Source organism: Dermochelys coriacea, chromosome 8 (genome assembly GCF_009764565.3).
Source record: "Dermochelys coriacea isolate rDerCor1 chromosome 8, rDerCor1.pri.v4, whole genome shotgun sequence".
NCBI classification, from domain to species: Eukaryota; Metazoa; Chordata; order Testudines; family Dermochelyidae; genus Dermochelys; species Dermochelys coriacea.
Genome location: NC_050075.1, coordinates 67,174,708 through 67,198,117, shown reverse-complemented (window position 1 = coordinate 67,198,117; position 23,410 = coordinate 67,174,708). Strand labels below are relative to the sequence as shown.

Genomic DNA, 23,410 nt, shown 5'->3' with positions numbered 1-23,410 from the left:
ATTGATTTCTACTCAATTATTCAAGGCCAACAATGATTAATATTGATGGAATAGATATTTCACCACCGTTGCCCAAATCAAAGGAAATGTTAGAGACTTGTTACATTAAAATAAGCAAAGCCCAGCAGCTTTATCTTTACATAAGACAGTATTTTTTATTTGATCTTTGCTATTGCTATGATTGTTAACACTACATAAATTGTATGATTATATATAAACATTTTTGGTCTTCATTATAACAGACATAACCAAATATTCAATTTTACTTAGAATGTTGAAAAATTTAGTTTACCATTCTGGATTTGGTACCATTGTATACAGTATTTATTTTATTGTTTATTATTCCTGTTAGTTTATATTCATCATGTAAAAATAGCCCAGTGTACTATACTAAAGAACACTGAAATGCAGACATATGGTCTTCCTCTTCATGATATCCTGAATATTCTGCATTAGTTGAACTTTAATAAACAGTTGAGACAATTACTGAACAGAAATTGTGGATGGTTTTCAATGTTATATCAATTGGTTGAAAAGAAAGAATAATTGAGAAAGGTGTCAAGTGAGAAACACTTGCCTTTTGGTTATTTTCATATTATTACATGCTGGAGAAGAAGCGCACCAACATCATCATTTGACTCCTTTGTATGCACCGAATTAGAAAGCGATTATATGTGAGAAAGGACATTTAAGGGTGAGAACAACTCATGGTGTTTGGGATGGTTGAACTTTTTTGTTGTTGTTTTGGTTCAAGGGGATGGTGTTAAGAGGGGAGTAGATAAAAAATAACTTGTTTTTTGACAAATCAAAGTCATTTTTAGAAACACTTTGGGACAAACATGTGTAAAGCTGATGTAAATCACCACATAGCCTTGGTAAACCTATGACAGAGAGCTTTACCAAATAAATTTGAGAATCTGGGCCACCTATTTGGATTTCAGCTACCATGGTATTTTTACTTTTAAAAAAGTGAAGCATTTATAAATCTAGGAATGTAAAGAACAATTAGCATATCTCACAGCAGAAAGACTGGGAATAATTTGTTTTTCTACCTTGCCTCCTTTAATGTGTTCCCTGGATGTTACATGCTTAAGCAATATATAACATTGTTCCAGATCCTGGAGGCCTTACACTAGATCCAATCATGCTTTCCTTTACTCAGGGCAAATTCCTAACGATTGCATGGGAATTCTGCCCAAGTTAGGAGTGCAGGATCACTCCCTTTGTCCTCTTTACAGTAAAACTAAAACAAACAAAGATCTGCTCTCGGAATTATTTGGAGGAAGCTCTATGGTCTGTATTATACAGGAGACTCGGTGATCACAATGGTCCCTTCTGGCTTTTGAATCTGAAAATATTCTATTAAAATGAGAATATAATCTATAGCATACTATACTCTATAATATAATCTAGAATTTACAGTGAGACAATAGCACAGTATGCCTGTACACACCCTTATAGGGGAATGTTTCAATCCAGTTTTGTTTAATTAATGGAAAGAAAAAGCCTAGTGACCCTTCCTCCCTATCTTCAGTAGATATCTTAGGTATTTCTAAAGTGTCTATTGCCCTGGTATCTAAGCACCATACACAATTAAGAAGAAATACGTAAGTCTGTAATGAAAATGGTGCCCTTTCTCTCTGTTCTCACATTGACATGGTGTGTGAATTTAAACTAACATTTGCAAAAAAGAAAAGGATGCATCCGATGAAGTGAGCTGTAGCTCACGAAAGCTTATGCTCAAATAAATTTGTTAGTCTCTAAGGTGCCACAAGTACTCCTTTTCTTTTTTGCGAATACTGACTAACACGGCTGCTATTCTGTAAACTAACATTGTTTAACACCCATAAAGCATGCTGACTTTCCCATGCCATATCCCCTACTGCTTTTTGTTGATCTTCCAGAACATTAATACATAAAAGTCACTCAGTATCAGGGGCAGTTCTGTTTCTCATACAGTTCTATTCATTTCACCTCATTGTGTTGCATTTTTTAATTGCCATTAATGTTTTTCAAGAGCTCTGGGATGTTAGCATACACATTGGCCTTTCAAATAAGGCACTTCACCAAGCATTCCATTTCAATAAATAATAATAAAGGCACTGACAAACAGCTGGTACTAAGTAACTTAGTATTCAATTGTCTGAAATGGAAGATAATATTCTCTAAGATTACAGCAAAAAAAATTATGGGAAAATAGCTAAATGATAAAAAATAGTGAACTGCAATTGTTTAGAAACTGGAATCACATATCTATTTACATCTCTAAGGCGAGAAAAAAAATTAAGTTCAAAGCTTTCTGTAACAAATGAACTTAAGCTTATTCTGCTCTTCTATTTTTCCCCTTGTCCTGTAGCAAATGTATGTGACAAAGAACTACTGCAATGCCAGAATGGAGGAACATGCCTCAAAAACATGCGATGCCAGTGTCCTCCAGCCTACACTGGCATTTTGTGTGAGAAGTTGAAGTGTGAAAGGGATCCAGGAGGCTGCAGCCCAAACTCCGGCAATGTGGCAGTATCACATGGCCCTCTATTACCGCTGACTGCTCTACTAGGAATAACTGGGCTTTTCATATTCTAGGCTCCGTCTGGTTGATGGCATCGCGTTCAGACTGCTTCAGAAGGAATGTGCCACAAAAAAGCAAAACAAAACCCAAGCATTTGCTACTAAAATTTAAAAAAGAAAAAAGAAAACCACGTATAAACTAAGAAGGCCCAACTGAACTAAGCCATATTAATCAATTGTGGACTGCACTCTGAGTCAAAAGACTTAATTTCTGACTCAAGACAAGTTGGCAGCTGCCAAGTCTATTACTACAAACAACACTGCCAGCTGCAAAGAGTACAAAGGATTGAAAAGGCTTTGACAAGCCCCCAAAATGGAAAATAAAAAACATTTGCCACTTTGATATGGTGCGCTACTGTACCTCTGCCCAGTGTGTGGACCAACCAAATAGAGGCATTCTTTGCTGTCAGTGCATTGTGGGTATAAGGAAATCTGTTAAAGCTGCCATATTGGCCTGCTTCAGTCCCTAAATCCCTTCCAACCTGTGCTTTAGTGAACATTGCTCTGTAACCCTTGTTGGTTGAAAGGTTTCTTTGTCTGATGTTAGTGACGCACATGTGTAACAGCCCCCCCCCCCCCCAATAAAACTCAAGACAGTCATATCCTTGTATATTTTAGCAGCACCGCATCAGTAAGATGCTGTGTTCATCTACTGTACAAGAGTGGCTACAGGACAAAAAGTGTATTTATCCTTTTGTATTCAAATGAAGTTATTTTTCTTGAAATAATGTACAATGTAGATTTTTTGTATTATTGACAATTTGTGTTACCAGACAATTTATTAATGTATTTAATTCTAATCGGATAAGAAAATTACTACTTTTTATTTAATCTTTCTTTTTTTTTCTTTTCTCCTTTCATTTAATTGTGCAGAGATTTCTCTGTATGGACAACGTGCTGGCATCAAAGAATATCAGTTTACATATATAACAAGTGTAATAAGATTCCACCAAAGGACATTCTAAATGTTTTCTTGTTGCTTTAACACTGGAAGATAAAAAAAATAAATAAAAATTCCTGCATAAACAATTTCAGGAATTTGTATTGCAATTTCTTAAGACAATTTTTAAAAATTATTTCCTTGATCATTTTAAGGTCTGCTATATGGATGAAATACAAATTCAACTTCAGAATTTAGTTCACAATGAAGTCTGACTAACTAACATGTTTTCTTCTCTATCAATCCACTCTGAATAAAAAGATACCTTTTGTTTGAGGAAAAGGTTATAAAAAACCCTAAATCTGTATTCACTCTAGTAATTGCCAGAATTATTCCAAGGCTAATTTACAAAAGTATTACAGAATATTTTCTTTAAATCATGCAACTTTTGTGGATTGACAATAATGAAGTGGATATATCCCCTGCTTAAATGCATCCCCTAAAGCTTCATTAAAATGAAATGTTTATTTATATAGAAACATTAGTCTGCCTCAGAAACAGCAAAAGCAATGACAACCCCGTACACACAGAAAAAAGAAGTGCAGTGATTCAACTTTTAATAAAGTCAGATTTAGTATTTAGAGGAAGTGTCAAAATATACAGCAGCAAGTAGATAAAAAGTGCTGTTCCAGCAAATAAAAGTTTGTTTTAAGTATTGCTCGAGGTGTAATAAATCCTTGTTTCTACCTTTTATTAACCCAATTACTGAGTGTGACAGCAAGGGATAGAGAGAAAAGTACGAGTAAACCAAAACCGTGGCAATGTTTCAGAGACAAGGAAAATCAAAAGGCAGCAACACTGTGTGGATTCATTTCCTAGCAGATTTTCATCATACATAATGTAAATATTTTACCAATATGATAGTCTAGAATGGAAAACAATTAATCAGCACAGGCAAAAATCCTAAGGGCAATAGATTCTACTTGGCTACTTACTCCCCTGTGGTGAATAGACTGTGAATTTGGGAATTACCTTCTTTGATAGCCTCTCCACCTCCAGGGTGGGAAAAGCCCATTGCTGGCAGATTCCTTGTAGGAATACTACATGAGGAAACAGTATATCTTAACAGTTTTTGTTTCTAGAAAAACCCATCTGGAGATTACTACTTGTTTACCTGGATTGTCATTTGTTCAAGCTACCACCTCAGCCCTGCTTATGGAATGTTTGCTAATCACACCAGCAGTCTCTTTTAGTTTACAAAACAAGGGTGAGATAAATTAAAGGTTTGGCTGTGTGCCAGCATGGCCTACGTGAAATTGTAGGTTTATATTAGTTGCATACTCAAGACAACAAACAGAAAATTATATTGCAGAGACACTGAGGAATATAAATGCAAATATAGGTGACATACAGATCTAATATAAGATTACTTATAATTAAATGGATTTCTAATATTAAAATGTGGAATTTAAGTTGTCCTGAAGTTTATTAGCCCAGACCGAATGCAGACCAGGTAATTATTGGAAAAGATGCACTTTAACTGTCATTATACAGTCAAGGCTTTGTGAAAGTGCTCAGGAAGCATGTTGTGCATGTCTGATTATACAGAACTCTGCCAGACAATACTAAAGTATAATGAATATCAGATCTTAATCAGCTCATCTGCATTTCAATTTCATGTAGGTACGATCATCTAAAACTATGTGGAATACACAGCTTTTCATATATTTGTAAAGCATTTTCTGCATTTCACCACATAGGTCAGCCTGTTTTTAATAAAACACTAATTTTAGGTACACATCCAATGGAAAGTGAATTTTCTTTTCAATCACCATTTTCATCAAACCTCATTATTTTTGCATTGTACACACTGTAAAGGAACTGCAGTACCGAAGATTTTTGAACGTGAGTTCTGCTATAATATTCAGAGTATATTAATAATTATATAATGCACATACACATAATGAGATTTCCATACTGCTCTGTATTGGTGTAACTCAGTTTCCATTGAAGTCAATGAGGAATTTAGGGAGCCAGAATGTATTTCCCATATTGAAAATTGGTCAGAACAACAGACTCATCTTGTTGAAATTGCTATGGGATCTTTCAATGACCACAAGTAGTCACTGTGACACAGATGGCAACTTCCTGCAATATCTTTGGGAGATCTTGCTCTATTAAGAAATATCATTGTGGGCCAGGGATTCTGCATAATTCCATGGGGGAGGGGGATCACAGCTCCTCCATAAACTAACAACAGTGTGGGGGGAGGGGGTGGGGAAAGGATGATTGTGCAAATTCACTCAGGTTGTAACACCTCCAGAGAATTACCGCCACCTGGCGAGGCTCATGTATACTAGTTCAGAGTGGATCCTCCAGAAACCAACAAACAAAGGAAGAACTTTTGGGTAAAGAATCTGAGTTTACACTGACTCAGGCCTTCTTTCTGATCTAGCAACTGGACAATACCTTCTGTCCAAAGGAGACCCCAATCACTAAGGCCACATAAGACTGATGGGTGACATCAAATAAGCTTTTAGCATGCATATAGGAACTTTAATTATTTTATATGTTTTCTCTGTAATGCTTTCAACATCAGAATAAATGTGCTTGCTTATAAAGGGCTGTGTGGTAACTCATAACTTCAGCAATTACATTATTGTACAACTTCACAGAGAAAGCAAAGCACAAATGTTGGGCTGTTTAGCCATTCTTGGTTGGTGGGAATATCACATGGAACTATGCAGCCTGGAAAACCATGGATGCAGGTCTTTATCCAAAAGAGGTGATGGTTAAGGAGCCTAGAGTTGGCACCCTCGAGGAACCATAAAGGGGAGAATATAGGTGCCACTGCCCTGAACTGTGACATATAGGGTTTCAGCACGTGTGGGATTTATGACTGGGTGAATTACCATAAGTCCCAACAGCAGTGAAAGCAAGTACCATGGAAGGGAAAAGAACAGAGAAAAGTCTCAGTCTTTTAGGGAAAGAAAGAGAGAAAAGAGAGAGACAGGGAGAATGAATTATGAACAGTTGAAGAAGGTCAGATGCTTGATCTATGCAAAGAAAGGCAGCTCAGAGATAAGGATCAGACAACAGTACAGCTCGTGAACTTGTATCATGCTGATGACTGGGGGGGGGTGGGAAACGATGGTTTGCAGAACACATCCAGCCCACCAGGGCAAATCTTGGATCCGACTCCCGGGAAGAAGGCCGGAGAGAAGCTGACAGAGGTAGCAACCACATTCTGTCCAGCTTTAATGCATCACTGCCACAGATGGTCCAGGTGCCTGCAGACCAGGATGAAATGTGAAATTAGGAAAGGTAATGGCAGAAACACCATCCACAGAAATAAACCTGTCCAGGAAATAAGTCAATGGGTTTCCCTAGGATTCGGTCATCCAGTTCTTTAAGGGGAAGATGTGGCAATCTCCTGTAATATATCTGGGAAAACTTACTGTATGAAGTTTATGTATCATGTGTGCCAGGGATTCTACATAATTCCATATGAGAGAGTGACCACAGCTCCTCCAGGAACTAAGAACAATAGGGGGTAATTAGGCAAATGTACTCAAATAAACCTCCAGAGAAGTACCACCACCTGGACAGACTCACATGTACTACTTCAAACTGGATTCTCCAGAAACCAACAGACAAAAAGGACTTTTGAATAAAGAATCTGAGTCTAATCTGACTCGGGCCTTCTTTCTCATCCAGCAAATAGACAGGACCTTCTGTCCAAAGGAGGCCCCAATTCTTCCTGGGAAGGGTTGGCAGGACTTTGATCTATTGAGTCCCATAAGACTGAAGGTTACCTCTGATAAGCTTTTAGCATGCATATAGGAACTTTTATTTTTTAACATGTTCTCTCGGTATTGACTAAAAGGTGTAGTCAATTGTTTGATTACACTCACGGCTTGTTCTTACAAATGTTCAAGAAACCAAATAACTGAATTTAGCCACATTTATTAAGCAAAGCAATACAATACAAAAAGGAGGCATACATACCCTCCCTCTGGGAAGCAAGTTCTCAACTTACATAGAAGGTGTGCTTCAAAGAAATGAGTTTCAGCTAATAGTATTTATAGCATGATTTTACAAGTTACAACACTCTTATATGTCACTAAAATCCAACCCACCAGTTTGCACTAATTCCTTAACTTCTTGTTCTGTACCTTTCTTATCTTTATTTTGGAAACAAGCATTCCAGGTACTGGTCTGTGAAGGTACCTCCCTAAAATTTCCAGCTCTTATTTTGAATACTACAGTCGAAGTGTTGATGAGCCATAAAAGTACTCCTTAACTATACTTGGTAAAAATGTATTCATGCATCTTTGCTTTTACAAGCTTCTTATTTTCTAATTCCAAAGCTGACTTCAGTTTTGCAGAGTGTTGTGGGATACTTGACATGAGTGAACAGAATTGTGAGAAGAGAATAATACATTCAGTTAGATTAACTTCACAACACTTATGAATATTAAATTAATATCATGCACATAACACCTATTAACAGGGTGTATACTACACCTAATATATACATTGGCGACCTTCTGTACTGCTTTCACCTTAAAAATAAATGTGTTTGCTTATAAAGGGCTATGTGGTAACTTAGAACTGCTGGCAATTATATTGCTCATAAGCCTTGGAAGAGAAAGCAAAGCACAGATGCTGTCCTGTTTAGGCAGTTTGGCTTGCAGGGAACTGAGCATCCTGGAAAAAAGCTGGTCGGGAGGGAGAGACAGGTCTCAATCCAAGACAGGTGATGACTGAGGAGCAACAAGCCGAGAGTTGGTGCCCTAAGGGACCACAGAGGGGAAATACAGGCACAGTTGTCCAGAACTGTCATGACTTCTGTTTTATATCTTATCTGAAAAAGCACACCTTCCAGTTTCCTGGCACAGGAACCTTCCCCCCTTCTTTTTTACTAAAAATGAAACCTCTTTAGTGCTACATAAATTGTAATAATAATACCACGAGTGTTCCCTCTAAATTTTTTCCACACAGGTGCAGAAAAATTTGTGTTTTCTGCACCAATATGGAGGTGATGTGTGACACATCACCTCCATATTGGTGCACATAACAAAATTCATGAGGCGGGGGTGGCGCTGAGGGGGTAGGAGTGTGAGAAGGGGCTCAGGGCTGGGGCAGAGGATTGGGTTGCAGGAGGGGGTGAGGGCTCTGGCTGGGAGTGAGGGGTTTAGGGTGCAGGCTGCCCTGGGGCTATGGTGGGGAGAGAGGACTCCCCCCAGCTCTCTCCCACTGCAGCAGCACCTTTCACATTTCATCCTGGTCTGCAGGCACCTGGACCATCTGTGGCAGTGATGCATTAGGGCTGGACAGAATGTGGTTGCTGCCTCTGTCAGCTTCTCTCTGGCCTTCTTCCCGGGAGTCAGATCCAAGATTTCCCCTGGTCTGGTGGGGGAGAGGTACCTCTCCCTGCCGCAGCAGCCCTGGGGCTGGGCCACCGGATAGGTGCCTCTCCTCGGGCCACGTCTGGTCCGGGGGAGGCTGGGTTGGGGCACCTCTTCCCCATCCTTGGCAGGTCCAGGGGGCCTGGGCTTGGGCGCCTCTCCTCTGTCCACATCAGTTCCGGGGGGAACTGGGCTGGGGCCGGGGGAGGGGTGCCTCTCCCCAGGCCACAGCAAGTCCATCCGCAGTCCGGGCCGCCAGTGATGGTCAACCCCTTCAGGCTCCAGACCCCGGGGGAGCTCAAAGCGGCAGACCATCCCTCACTGGCAGCCCAGAGTAGCAACAGCAGATGTGGGCTCCTTTCTGCCCCCTCCCTCTGCCCTGTGCGCAACTGGCCAGCGGCTGCTACCTGCTGGTGATGGAGGCAGAGAGAGGAGGCCTCAGCCAGCTGGCTAAGAAGCACGCGGGGGAGGGTCCGGAGAGGAGCCAGTGCTGTGACCACTGGGCCAGGCTGGGTCAACGCCTGGGGAGGGGTGCCACAGCAGCTCCAGGGCTGGGGGAGAATTCATCTCTCCCCACCGCAGCCCTGAGCACCTGCACGGCACTTAATAGGCTGCTTTGCGACCATGCAGTTTAGAGAGAACTTAGAATACCACCATACTGAGGGCATGGTCGTACACTAGATCAGAGGGTATAGTGCCTGCTGCTGAACTACCATTATTATTTTCTGAATCTAATAGACATTCCTTGAAGTTTTCCCATCCAAGTGCTGACCAGGCTTGGCCTTGCTTAGCTTGTAGGATTACAGTTTGAGGTAATGTGACTCTAAACCCAAATGTTATTTGGCAAAACAATCCAAACTTAGTTATTTCTGAACAATTTCCAGGTTTCCCTTCTACTAACTATGGGCTCAGTTCTGATCTCAGACTCAGAGACATGCAGGAAATAGTAATAAAAATAATGAACAACTTACACATTTGAGAGGCTGACAACAGTTTCAGCTCAAAACTACCATTTTCCTAAAGGTGCATCAAGAAAGATATGTATATCTAACATATCTCCGTGCTGTAAAAATCAAAAAAAGGTCAGTCTGACCCACCCAAACTAAAGCCTTTACACACCAGTTATCTCAACCTTGTTGTGGGTTTTGTAGCTCTTTGCCGTCTGCCCGAGACTTACCTATCTTGAGTAATTTTGTATCATCTGCAAATTTTGCCACCTCACTGTTTACCCCTTTCTCCAGATCATTTATGAATATGTTGAATAGGACTGGGCCCAGTACAGACCCCTGGGGAACACCACTATATACCTCTCTCCATTCTGAAAACTGACCGTTTATTCCTACTCTTTGTTTCCTATCTTTTAACCAACTAGTTACCAATTTGCTTAAGAGCCTTTGGTGAGGGACCTTGTCAAAGACTTTCTGAAAATCTTAAGTACGCTATATCCACATGCTTATTGACCCCCTCAAAGAATTCTAGTAGATTAGTGAGGCATGATTTCCCTTTATAAAAACCATGCTTGACTCTTCCCCAAAAAATTATGTTCATCTACATGTATGACAATTTTGTTCTTTACAATAGTTTCAACCAGTTTGCCCAGTACTGAAATCAGGCTTACCGGCTGTAGTTGCCAGGATAACTCCTGGAGCCCTTTTTAAAAATTGGCGTCACATTAGCTATCCTCCAGTCATTTGGTACAGAAGCTGATTTAAATGATAGGTTACAGACTGCAGTTAGTAGGCCTGCAATTTCACATTTGAGTTCTTTCAGAAATCTTGGGTGAATACCATCTGGTCCTGGTGACTTATTACTGTTTAGTTTATCAATTTGTTCCAAAACCTCCTCTAATGACACCTCAATCTGGGACAGTTCCACAGATTTGTCACCTAAAAAGAATGGCTCAGGTTTGGGAATCTCCCTCATACCCTCAGCTGTGAAGACTGATGCAAAGAATTCATTTAGTTTCTCCGCAATGGCCTTATTGTCCTTGAGTGCTCCTTTATTATCTTGATTGTACAGCGGCCCCACTGGTTGTTTACCAGGCTTCCTGCTTATGATGTAATTTAAAAAGGGGGTTGCTATTCCTTTTTTAGTCTTTGGCTAGCTGTTCTTCAAATTCTTTTTTGGCCTTCCTAATTATATTTTTACACTGCATTTGCCAGAGTTTATGCTCCTTTCTATTTTCCTCATTAGGATTTAATTTCCACATTTTAAAGGATGCCTTTTTGCCTCTCACTGCTTCTTTTACTTTGTTGTTTAGGCATGGTGGCTCTTTTTTGATTCTCTTACTACATTTTTTTAATTTGGGGTATACATTTAAGTTGAGCCTTTATTATGGTGTCTTTATAAAGTTTCCATGCAGCTTGGAGGGATTTTACTTTTGGTGCTGTACCTTTCAATTTCTATTTAACTAACCTCCTTATTTTTGTATAGTTCCCCTTTCTGAAATTAAATGCCACAGTGTTGGGCTGCTGTGGTGTTTTCCCTGCCACAGGGATGTTAAATTTAATATTATGGTCACTATTACCAAGGAGTCCAGCTATATTCACCTCTTGGACGTGCTCCATTTACAACTAAGTCAAGAATTGCCTCGCCTTTTGTGGGTTCCAGGACGAGCTGTTCCAAGCAGCAGCCATTTAAGAGGTCAAGAAACTTTTATCTCTGCATCCTTTCCTGAGGAGATATGTACCCAGTCAATATGGGGCTAATTGAAATCCCCCATTATTATTAAGTTTTTTATTTTAATCTCCCTGAGCATTTCACAGTCACTATCACCATCCTGGCCGGCTGGTCGATAATATATCCCCACTGCTATATTCTTATTATTCAAGCATGGAATTACTATCCATAAAGATTCCATGGTACAGTTTGGTTCATTTAAGATTTTTACTTCATTTGATTCTTTGCTTTCTTTCACATATAGTGCCACTCCCCAACAGCATAACCCGTTCTGTCCTTTCAATATATTTTGTACACTGGTATTACTGTGTCCCATTGGTTATCCTCATTCCACCATGTTTTTGTGATGCCTATTGTATCAATATCCTCATTTAATACGAGGCACTCTAGTTCACCCATCTTATTATTTAGACTTCTATCACCGGTATATAAGCACTTTAAAAACTTGTCACTTTTTAGCTGTCTGCCATTACATGATGTAATTGAATGGGACTTTTTTTCTTTTGACTGTTTCTCATCAAATCCTACCTGTATTTTATCGTCTTCCATCATCTCCTCCTTATTAGGACATAGGGAATCTGCATTAATAGATCCTCCCCCAAGGGGTATCTCCATCTGAACCACATGCTCCTCTGTACCTGTCGGCTTTCCCCCAGCCCTTAGTTTAAAAACTGCTCTACAACCTTTTTAATTTTAAGCGCCAGCAATCTGGTTCCCTTGTGGTTTACATGGAACCCATCCTTCCTGTATAGGCTCCCCCTTTCCCAAAAGTTTCTCCAGTTCCTAATAAATCTAACCCTCTCCTCCCAATACCATCATCTCATCCATGCATTGAAACCCTGCAGTACTGCCTGTATAACTGGCCCTGCATATGGAACTGAAAGCATTTCAGAGAATACTACCATGGAGGTTTTGGACTTCAATCTCTTATCTAGCAACCTAAATTTGGCCTCCAGTACCTCTCTCCTATCCTTCCCCATTTCATTGGTACCTACGTGTACCACGTCCACTAGCTCCTCCCCAGCACTACGCATATCTATCTAGATGTCTCAAGAGATCTTCAACCTTCACACCAGGCAGGCAGGTGACCATGTGGTTCTCCTGATCATCACAAACGCAGCTATCTATGTTTCTAATGATCGAATCCCCCATAACTAATACCTGTGTCTTCCTAATATCTGGAGTTCCCTCCACCAGAGAGGTATCCTCAGTGCGAGAGGATACCACATCATCATCTGGAAAGAGAGCCCCAACTATGGGATCATTTTCCTCTGGCTCCAGGGGGATGTTCTCCTTCCCTGAGGCTTTCATCCTCCTCAACCACGCAGAGGTTGTCAAACCAGGGGTGGGACCATTCTGCTGTGTCCTGGAACGTCTCATCTATGTACCTCTGTCTCTCTTAGCCGCCACAGCTCTGCGCCCTGGTCTCCAAAGCCTGTACACAGTCTCTGAGGGCCAGGAGCTCCGTCTACCAAATGCACACTTATGCCACCTGCCCATAGGGCAGATAATCATTCATGCTGCATTGGGTGCAATAAACTGGGTAGCCCCCACTCTGTTGCTAGACTTCTGCCTGCATTCTCTTTTTACTCCTGCAGCTGGTTCCTTTGTTCTTGTTTTGTTTTTAATCAGGGGATTTTTTTAGCTTAAGTTTAAAGAATGTTAAGTGGATGTAGTCATCCCCCCGCTCCCCAAGACACCCCCTGTAAACTCCTTTGCAAAACTCCCTTGTTAGTCGCTCCTCTGGTTGCTTAGGCTTCACCACTGAGTCTGTGTCCTGGGCGCGGGGTGGGGATGGGAGCGCTGCAGGGTGATCTCTCACCTTTGTACAGCCAGTGTTCCCCACTGCCATACTGGAGCTTCTGCATTCTGGGGCGGGTCCAGGCCTTCCGCTGAGTCCAGAAACACACTGGGGCCTTGTCCCTCTGCACCAGATGTGGGGCAGGCAGGCTCAACCAGACAGGATCCAAGTGTGGAGTGGCTCAGTGTGGGGGATCCAGATGAAGGGTGAGAGGATTCTGTGTGGGACAATCTGGGTGCAGGCAGCTCAGTGGGGAGTCTAGGTGTGGGGGGATCTGAATGCACAGAGGCTTGTTGGGGGGTTCCAGGTGTGAGGGAAATTGGACTCTGGGGGGGCTTCCAGGTGAAGGCAGTTGGGGCTTAGGGGACGGATGAGGGTCCAGGGGGTCTGGGTGCTGGAGGAGTAGGGTTTCATGGGGTGGAGGATCTGGGTACAGCTAGCCTGGGGGTCTGGATATGGGGACTCAGGGTGGTGCAGGGAGTGGGGCATCAGGGTGGGGGGGGTTCAGTGCAGGGAGCTCAGGGGGAAGTGGTCTGCATGAAGGGGTGGTGGTCTGGAAGCAAGGGGTCTGGATGCAGGGGCGGGTTCTAGCTACAGGGGTTGAAGCTCCGTGGGGGTGCAGTTCACCTATGGAGGGCTAGGGGAGTTCTGGATGTACTGGGCAAAGCTCAGCAGGGGTGTCAGAGTATGAGAGGTCCGGATGCATGGGGATTTGGGAGCAGCTCCCTGTACAGTGACCCCCTCCCCCAACAGCTGAAGAGCGATGGGGACAGGAAGCAGGGGAAGATGCTGACTTCCTGGAGCTGCGGGAGGTTTCTGGGAGTGGGTCTGACAAAGCCCCAGTCACTTCTTGCAAGGGAAGAGGAAGTCCCATCCTCTCCTGCCTCTAGCCCAGACAAGACTAGCAGCTGACCCCAGTTCAGGGTAGGAGCTACTGCCTGAGGTGTCCCCAGCTCTGCGTTGACTTACCTCTCTGCTGGCTGATCCAGGTGCCTGAACGATGTACCTGCACTGCTAGGGAGTGGTGCGTGACTGGTCTTGCAGATTCCCTTCGCTTCCCTGTCAGAAAGTCATTTTTCTGCAGGGAAGCAAAGAACGCTGTGGGGGACATGAATTCTGCAGGAATAAGCCACGTGCATTTGTTATAGCCTCATTGGGATTGTAGGTTTATTAAACACTGAATTAACAAGACTCATCCATGCCTAGAGTTTATTCACCTATGAGAGATAATTTGAGTCATATTTTTCAGGGAATAAGTGAGACTAGACTTTCAGCCCAGGCTTTGTGTTTTCTCTTGCAAACAAGTAGTCAGAAATCTAACTACTAATATTTGGTACAGCAATTTATTTTAGGTGCACAACTATGAGTGCAATTATTTATGAATGCCAAAAGGCACTCATCACAACACAGTCTAGTGATTAAAATCTGTCTTATTATCTAGATTCTAAATATAGATTAGAAATTAGGGCTGTCAATCACAGTTAACGCACTTGATTAACTAAAAAAATTAATTGTGATAAACATTAATGACTATTAATAGCACTATTAAACAACAGAATACCATTTGCAATTTATTAAATATTTTTGGATGCTTTTCTACATTTTCCAATATATTGATTTCAGTTACAACACAGAATACAAAGTGTACAGTTCTCACTTTATATTATTTTTATTACAAATATTTGCACTGTAAAAATGATAAAAGAAATAGTATTTTTCAATTTTTCTCCTACAAGTACTGTAGTGTACTTGTACTCTCCATCATGAAAGTGCAACTTACAAATGTAGACTTATAACTTACAAAAACAAAACAATGTAAAACTTTAGAACCTACAAGTCCACTCAGTCCTACTTCTTGTGTAGCCAATCGCTAAGAGAAACAAGTTTGTTTACATTTACAGGAGAGACTGCTGCCCACTTCTTAATTACAATGTCACCTGAAAGTGAGAACAGACTTTCGCATGGCACTGTTTTAAGCTGGAGTCACAAGATATTTACGTGCCAGATACACTAAAGATTCATACGATTCTTCATGCTTTGGCCATTGTTCCAGAGGACATTCTTCCATGCTGATGACTCTCATTAAAAAAATAATTCATTAAATTTGTGACTGAACTCCTTAGGAGAGAATTGTTTGTCTCCTGCTCTGTTTTACCTGCATTCTGCCATATATTTCATGTTATAGCAATCTCAGATAACGACCCAGCACGTGTTAGTTTTAAGGACACTTTCACTGCAAATTTGACAAAATGCAAAGATGACACAAAGTGATATTTCTCAAGATAGCTACAGTACTCAACCCAAAATTTAAGAATCTGAAGTCCTTCCAAAATCTGAGAGTGATGAGGTGTGGAGGGTGCTTTCAGAAATCTTAAAAGAGGAACACTCTGATGCAGAAACTACAGAACCCAAACCAACAAAAAAGAAAATCAACTTTCTGCTGGTGGCATCGGATGATGAAAATGAACATGCATCAGAACATGCAACGAACATTTGGATCGTTATCAAGCAGAACCCATCATCAGCATGGACGCATATCCTTTGGAATTGTGGTTGAAGCATTAAGGGGCATATGAATTTTTAGTGCATCTGCCACGTAAATATCTTGCGATGCCAGCTACAACAGTGCCATATGAATGCCTGTTCTCACTTTCAGGTGATGTTGTAAAAAAGAAGCAGGAGCATTATCTTCTGCAAATGTAAACAAACTTGTTTGTCCTAGTGACTGGCTGAACAAGAAGTAGGACTGTTTGGACTTGTAGGCTCTAAAGTTTTACATTTTTTGTTTTTGAATGTAGGGGGTTTTTGTACATAATTCTATATTTGTAAGTTCAACTTTCATGATAAAGAGATTGCACTATAACACTTGTATTAGGTGAATTGAAAATACTATTTCTTTTGTTTTTTACAGTGCTAATATTTGTAATAAAAAATATAAAGTGAGCGCTGTGCACTTTGTATTGTGTTGTAATTGAAATCAATATATTTGAAAATGTAGAAAACATCCAAAATATTTAAATAAATGGTTTTCTATTTTTTTAATCATGCAATTTTTTAAATCGCTTGACAACCCTATTAGAAATATAAATCAGTTTATCTATCTCTTTCACAATACTACGTACTAGAAAGCACAAAAGAATGGAAATTACTGTGCAAAACATGAGAGTACTGCAGCATTTTGTAACAGTGGCATCTCCCTGAATGAAATGGAGGGCCCACTGCTTGTGTTATGGTGTGCTACAGACAAAAACCCAACTTGTGTTAAACCCATCACTTCACTATTATTGGGATTGCTGTTTATTACGTATATAGAACCAAATGTGCATTATGCTCTTTTAAGATAAATATGACAAGGTCACTGATTCAAAAGCTTTACAATCTAAAGGAACAATATAGAAGACTGACAAGATGCAATAAATAGAAACAAGCAAGGATATAGATATTCAGGCCTGTCTGTAAAGACCTATACTCTAAGAATTTAGGTGTATTCTTATCACTTGGCTAGTTCTAGAGGTATAAAAGAAAGAATCAAAATCATTGTCTGCCGGTGTAAGGGCCTTCTCTTACTGTGACAGTCTGAGGCCCTGTTCTTAGGCTAAGGCCTTTGGCTAAGCAGCAGAGGCAGCCATAAGCTGGAAAGTGACCGGCCACATCCTCACATTCCAAACTAGTCACATTGAAATAAGGTGCTATTGGGCTGTTAGGAACACAATCCTGTCCTGATAGTGCCTATCGCCTCCAGAGAAAGGGAAGTGCCTAGAAGATGTAAAAGGAAACTTAGTCTGATAGCATCCTGTTTGGCAAGAACTCACTTATCAATAGCTGGGATGTGAAATCCTCACTGCTGTATTGTTTTGTCATTATAGTTCCCACTTTGCTATTGTTTGTCTGTATAATCTGTCTGGTTCTATGATTGTTCCTGTCTGCTGTATAATTCATTTTGCTGAGTGTAAACTAATTAAGGTGGTGGGATATAATTGGTTCAATAATCATGTTACAATATGTTAGGATTGGTTAGTTAAATTTCAGGAAAATGATTGGTTAAGGTATAGCTAAGCAGAACTCAAGTTTTATTATATAGTCTGCAGTCAATCAGGAAGGAAATGAGTGAGTGAGTGGGTGGGTGGGGAAATTGGAATCATGTTTTGCTAAAGGGGGAAATGGGAAGAGGGAATGGGGGTGGGGAAATTGGAATCATGTTTGGCTAAGGGCAGGAATGGGAACAGGGACACAGGTGTAAGGCTCTGTGGTGTCAGAGCTGGGAAGGGGGACACTAAGGACGGAAACTGGAATCATGCTTGCTGGAAGTTCACCCCAATAAACATCAAATTGTTTGCACCTTTGGACTTCGGGTATTGTTGCTCTCTGTTCACATGAGAAGAACCAGGGAAGTAAGTGGGTGAAGGAATAAGAGCCCTAACAGTTAGCATTGTGCCTTGTAGGTACCTCTGCATTTGTTTTCTGCTTACCTAATACATGCTTTGAAAGAACTAGAATACAGGCCCCTCTAGGAAGAAATGCATTTGAAGAAAGGACTCAAGAACATGCATTGTGCTCCACGTCATGGAAGGCCATATGGAAGAAGGCACAGAGTTGGACATGAAGTGAGTGCTTAATTGTGTGTCTTGGTCAGAACAAAAGTGCTAGGTGGATTAGATTAACTAAAATATTTACTACATGTTTCAAAATGCTACATCAGCAAATGTTTGCAATATATTGATAAAGTATGTTATCAGCTCTGGAAACATGCCATTTGTAATTAAAGTGAGCAGTAACTATGAAATGGAGGCAATGATTCTGAACTGTAGGTTCTTTTCATACATTTGTTGAATGATCAGTTTACACTCTACAGTTTCAGTCAAATATATTTTTATTTCTCATTTAATGTAATTCTCACGCCCTGCACAGACCTTTATGATGTCTAGTAAAGAAATGATTAGGAAATTCATTCTGGATTATACAACCCTAAACAATCAGATCAGGAAAAATATTTGCAAGTAAAGATGCCTATAAGGGCAATGGAGTGGGTGGAATATTTACAGCCAAATTCAAGTACTCCTGTAGCACCTTACTCAAAAAGAAATCCCACTGAAATCAAACTGCTATTCACTGTGAATAAAAGTATCAGAATCTGGCCTGTAGGTAAAAAGAATCCTTCATTAACAGAGAAATATATTTTTCACCTGTAGATTGTATAATCCATATTTGGAAAAGGCATAATATGGAAAAAGGGGATATTGGAATCCCCTTACAGAGATGTACTACATTTGGAAAAAATATACTCATACTAAGACCAATATCTTCCAAACCTGGATGCCGAAAGACAAATACCTAAATCCCTACTGAGGCACCTAAATAAAAAGTAGGCAGTTTTTCAGAAATGCCCAGCACTGACAACTCCCAGTGGCTTCAAAGAGCTTGTGGATACTCAACACGTCTGAAAATCAGGTCACTGATTTAGATGCCTATATATTAGAATTGGGCAGAAATTTTCTGACAAAATGTTTGACAGAAAAAGCAGTTTCCACAAAAACAAAGAAAAATTTTGATTTTTCAGAATTTTTTTTGATGTCCTGTTGGGAAAATTGAAATGAAATAGTCTGCTTTGGGTCAGGTTAACTAACATCAGAACATCTGAGTTTGTTTAAATGAATCAAAACATTTCATTTCAGCTCAGTTTGACATTAATCTGAGTCCACCTGAGCTGTCATGGTGTCTCATGGGAGCTGTTGTTCAGGTAACTCATGCCCCCCATTCTCCCCAATGGGCAAGGCTTCCTGATTGGACTACATCTCCCATGGTACACTGCAGTCTCCCCTCTGGGTGAATTGCAGTAATGCATATTGGGAGTCGCATGACTACAGAACATTATGGGAAATGAAGTCTGGCCAAAGAACTCAGCCTATACTGGAGAATGGGAACATGAGTCACCATGACAGCTCAGGGGACACAGATTAATGTTGAAACAAGCCAAAACAAAACCTTTCAATAAAATTTTTCAGGACTCTCCATTCCTTGATAATTTTCAATATTTTGTTTTGTCCTGATTCAGGAAGAAAAATTTTGAAATATCTGAATTTCCCACATGGGTCCAAAAATTTTTCTACCAGCTCTACTAAATATGGATTTAGGTAGCCTTCTTTAGGCACCCAGCTTTGAAAACATTGACTTGTGTGCCAAAAGATATATCTGCAACTTGCACAATTTTGGTACACAAATCAGAATAAAGTCCTATTATAATTTATAAAGTGCAACAAAAGCCACAATGAGTCTGGCTGTCATATTATGAGGAGTCTTAACCCAAGAGCCACACAACCCTATTAGTTACAAAAATGCTACATCATTCCTAACTGTAGGTTGGTGTATGCACAGGATAAAAGTCACATTAACATACAATAGGATGTTATGAGGGGCAGGAAATGTCATTTACTGTATGGTTGTACAGGGCCCCATGGAGGTCTCCAGGCACTGCTACAAGGTGAGTTTTAAATAAATACTAATAAATCATATAAACATGAAAGAGAATTTGGATTGCATATTAAGCCCCAATTCAGCAAATCAATGGGACTATTCACATGCTTAAATTTAAGCATGTGCTTAAGCACTTTGCACACCCACAGCCTGATCCTGCATACCCAATGCATTTAAAACTTACTGAAGGCAACTAGGAGTTTTGGGCATGCAAGATTAACTTCATAGATGAAGTGTTTCTGTATTGTGGGATGCATACACCTGACTACTATTTGAAAGAAATGTAGCTGCTTTACTATTAGTGGAGACCCTCTTTTAAATAATTTAATATAATTGTTTCCATTCTAACATGGCATAACAATGACTCTGGGATACATTTTAAAAAGTAGGTCCCTCAGAGGGAAAAGAAGAAAGACTTCCTCCATTTCTTTGGGCACGATTTAGACATAAATAGTCCAGTATATAATTAATGCATTAATTCCCTCTTTGCTTTTTCCCATCACCTAAAAACCAGTTGTAATAGAATGGTAAATTGAACGAGGGGCAACATTTAAGATTAGGAGATAATTTTATTAGCTTTCAATAATTGCTGGCGAAATAGGCCATTATTTTGTAATACCTAATTATGCTAATACTAAAGATTCACCAGACTTGCTGAAGAAAATTAGAGAGACTTGGAAGTAAAAATAACATTCATTTTGTTACCCAAGTCCTAGAATTTTCCTTGAATGTCACTTTTAGTATTCTTTAGTTAGTGAGCTATGAATTGGGGGGGTGGGGGAGGTAGAATGCTGACACTGGAAAACGAAAGAAAAAATTCTGACTTTGGCTGTATTGTCTTCTAGATTTTTATACTGCAAGATCTCTTTCCCTTCAAATTCTCCCTTCCCTCCAAGGGGACAGAGGGAAAGAGAGCCTGCTGATTCTAGGCTCTCCTTCCAGGCAGGGGAAAAGGGAGACCCTGCCCCAGTTTCTATTTCCCTAGCCTGATTCTGGGGGAAACTGTTCAGTCTCCTCATACCCCATAGTGAGGAGAATTGTTGGAAACACAAGGGCTGTCCCTAAATAGCTACAAATGCTGCATGAATATATGCTGTCAAGGCTGTTTCCTCACTCTGGTGCTTCGAGTGCAGAGGCGGGGGACCCGCAAAGACTCTAAAAATATTTGCCACTCCAGGCTTGTATTAAACTCCCATGGTTACAGCTTTTCTCTGACCTTGTATTGGTAGATGCTGCCACCACCAACGTGCAAAACCCCTTTGAGAACCCAGGAAAGCACACGTGGGAATTCCTTCCTTTGGGGGTACCCTCAAGCCCTCCCCCGCCCCCCCACACACATCCAGGGAAGAGCTGAGAAAGAAAAAACAAAGGAAATCAGCTGTTGCCACCAGCTAATTAAACAACATGTGCATAAACCTCTTGGACACAAAAATTCAATTCTGTTCTTAAAAAAAGGTAAAATTTATTAAAAATACAAAAGGAAGAAAATACTTCTGGGAACTTAGGCTATTGCTAGATTTAAAAATCAACTACAATGATTAAGCATCAAGAATAGTTTCTTGAGGTCCAGTTTAAAGGTCACAAGCAAAACAAAAGCACCTGGGGTTAGCACAGAGGAGTCCACAAGCCATAAAGAAATAAAAAGAGATAAACCTGATCGTGTCTTCCTAGACATTCCCTGATCTACTTACATATCTGGGGTTTCAAATGAGGAGTTTTTAGGTATGATACCGATGATTTTTCATACCTGAATCCAAGCTTCTTACTTGGATTCAGTTGCATGGTTGCAGCCCTGTCTGCCTCTCCCTGGAGAACAGACACACAGACAAAAGGGGAGTCTTGTTTCAATTTTAAAAAGTTCTAGCCTTCCCACTTGCTCTTTTTGCCAGGTGCCCACTCACTTTCTTTTACCTATGCACTGCAGTGACTTTTTAAACCCTTTACAGGTAGAGCAATTAGAGAACAGCTCCTAAGAGGGATTTTATAGCTACTGGCTGGCTGGGTGTCCATAAAAGGGAGCTACCACCCCGATCCCCCTTCATTTATCACATATGCACATGAACATGTATGTATTTGGACTGGCTGTGGACATGCTTGGGGACATGTACTCTTTTCAGTTACATTTATTTCCTTGTCCCTATTGTGTGATTGGACATGACATGAGGAAGACAAGATAACACGATGTCTCCTCACTACATGATAATGCCTAGCACCACAAGCACTGAAACTGGTAATTCCTTGGACTCTTTAGACCATTCTGTATTGATGGTTCCTTTTTCCTAGCACACACTTCACAGAAGAGCAGCCTTTTTTTTTTTCCTCTCCTTCTTTCTTTCCAATATCCGAGTCTTGGAGTTCCCTACAATAGTCTAGTTTTCTTATCTATGCTTCCTGCTGCTTGAATTCTTTCCCTTTGGATTTGATTAAAGCCTTTAAATGTTGGAGTCCTGATTGGACCTGAGCCAGTTTTTGATCTTTAACCTGTAGATGGAAGCTGATTATTATTCTGGGGATTAATTTTCTTTTATTGGCCTTCAGTTTCCTTCTCAGTAAGATCAGCTTCGGAAGCCTGGATTTCAGTTTGCATTTCTACATTTGACCTTCTAAATTCCTCCTCCCTGAAGTCCAAGAGTTGTTTTAAAAATTCTGTGTCTGATTCCCATTTCTTGTGAACTCTTCCCAGTTCTCTGATCTTATTACTATCGTCCTGCAAACCTTGCTTTGGGGGCTTTATGATTTGCACCAACTTTTGGGTTACAGATTCTTGACCTTGTAAATCTAATTTTAACTGACTATTTGAGTCCTTCTTTGCAGATTCTAGGGAGAATTTAATAGAATCACTATTCTTAAGCTCAATTGTACTAGCAAAAGGTAAATAAGCAACTAAATTCATTTTAACTGGAGAAGTCCAAATATACTGTCACAGTCAAATTCATGATATATTCCTAGCATCAAACATACTATCTTATTGTGCTCAGGAAATCCATTAAAGCTTATGCTGAAATTTATAAATATGATTGCTAACTCTGCTCTATAATTCTCTATGCTTTAGAAATTTAACATTTCAAATGCATGCATATATCTTAAGCATCATGAATGTCAATAGTTAATCGAGAAAAATTGATCACTGTACTCCTGTGACTTCTGTTATCACTACCAATGGGATGAAAATTGATCAATACAGATTTGACAAATGTGGGGATTTTCTGTAGTAGTTTTATGAACTGTATGACTGTATCTATTCTCTTTGCATTAATACCCATTGCGGGGGATAATTAATTTTCTCCCTGGGAGATGGAGAGGTCAAGGCTAGCATTTGAGACATATACCTACTAGGTCTGTCTGGGCTGGAATCAACACATTTGAATGGAAGACATTACAGAGTCAATGGAAGCCTCAAATAAGCACACATTCACTCCCAGAACAAATTACTTCTCCCCTGACCTCTCTGCAGGGAAGTAGAGCACCAGCTGGAGAAAAAAAGGCATCATGAGTGTTAAGATTGGTGGTGCTGACAGAGCAGGGACAGAGGGATTAGGAAAGCCAACTGGGATCTGAGAACACCACAGATCTTGTGCCAGGGCCTCCACCAATATGGAC

At 40.3% G+C, this 23,410-nt stretch overlaps 1 protein-coding gene across 10 annotated transcripts in view; it reads left to right on the top strand.

Annotated features, from left to right (window-relative positions):
• Positions 1–3,829, top strand: part of NTNG1 (netrin G1) — a 290,609-nt gene extending 286,780 nt beyond the window's left edge. For 3 of the 10 annotated variants that reach the window (XM_043490712.1, XM_043490711.1, XM_038414810.2), the window contains one exon: positions 2,357–3,761. In XM_043490712.1, coding sequence (XP_043346647.1) covers positions 2,357–2,583 — 227 coding nt within the window. In that variant the 3' untranslated portion in view covers positions 2,584–3,761. Of the gene's footprint in view, positions 1–2,356 lie in introns of all 10 variants that reach the window. The other 7 variants (XM_043490713.1, XM_038414815.2, XM_038414814.2 and 4 more) reach the window with 4 other exon arrangements.
• Positions 3,830–23,410: the final 19,581 nt, after the last annotated feature.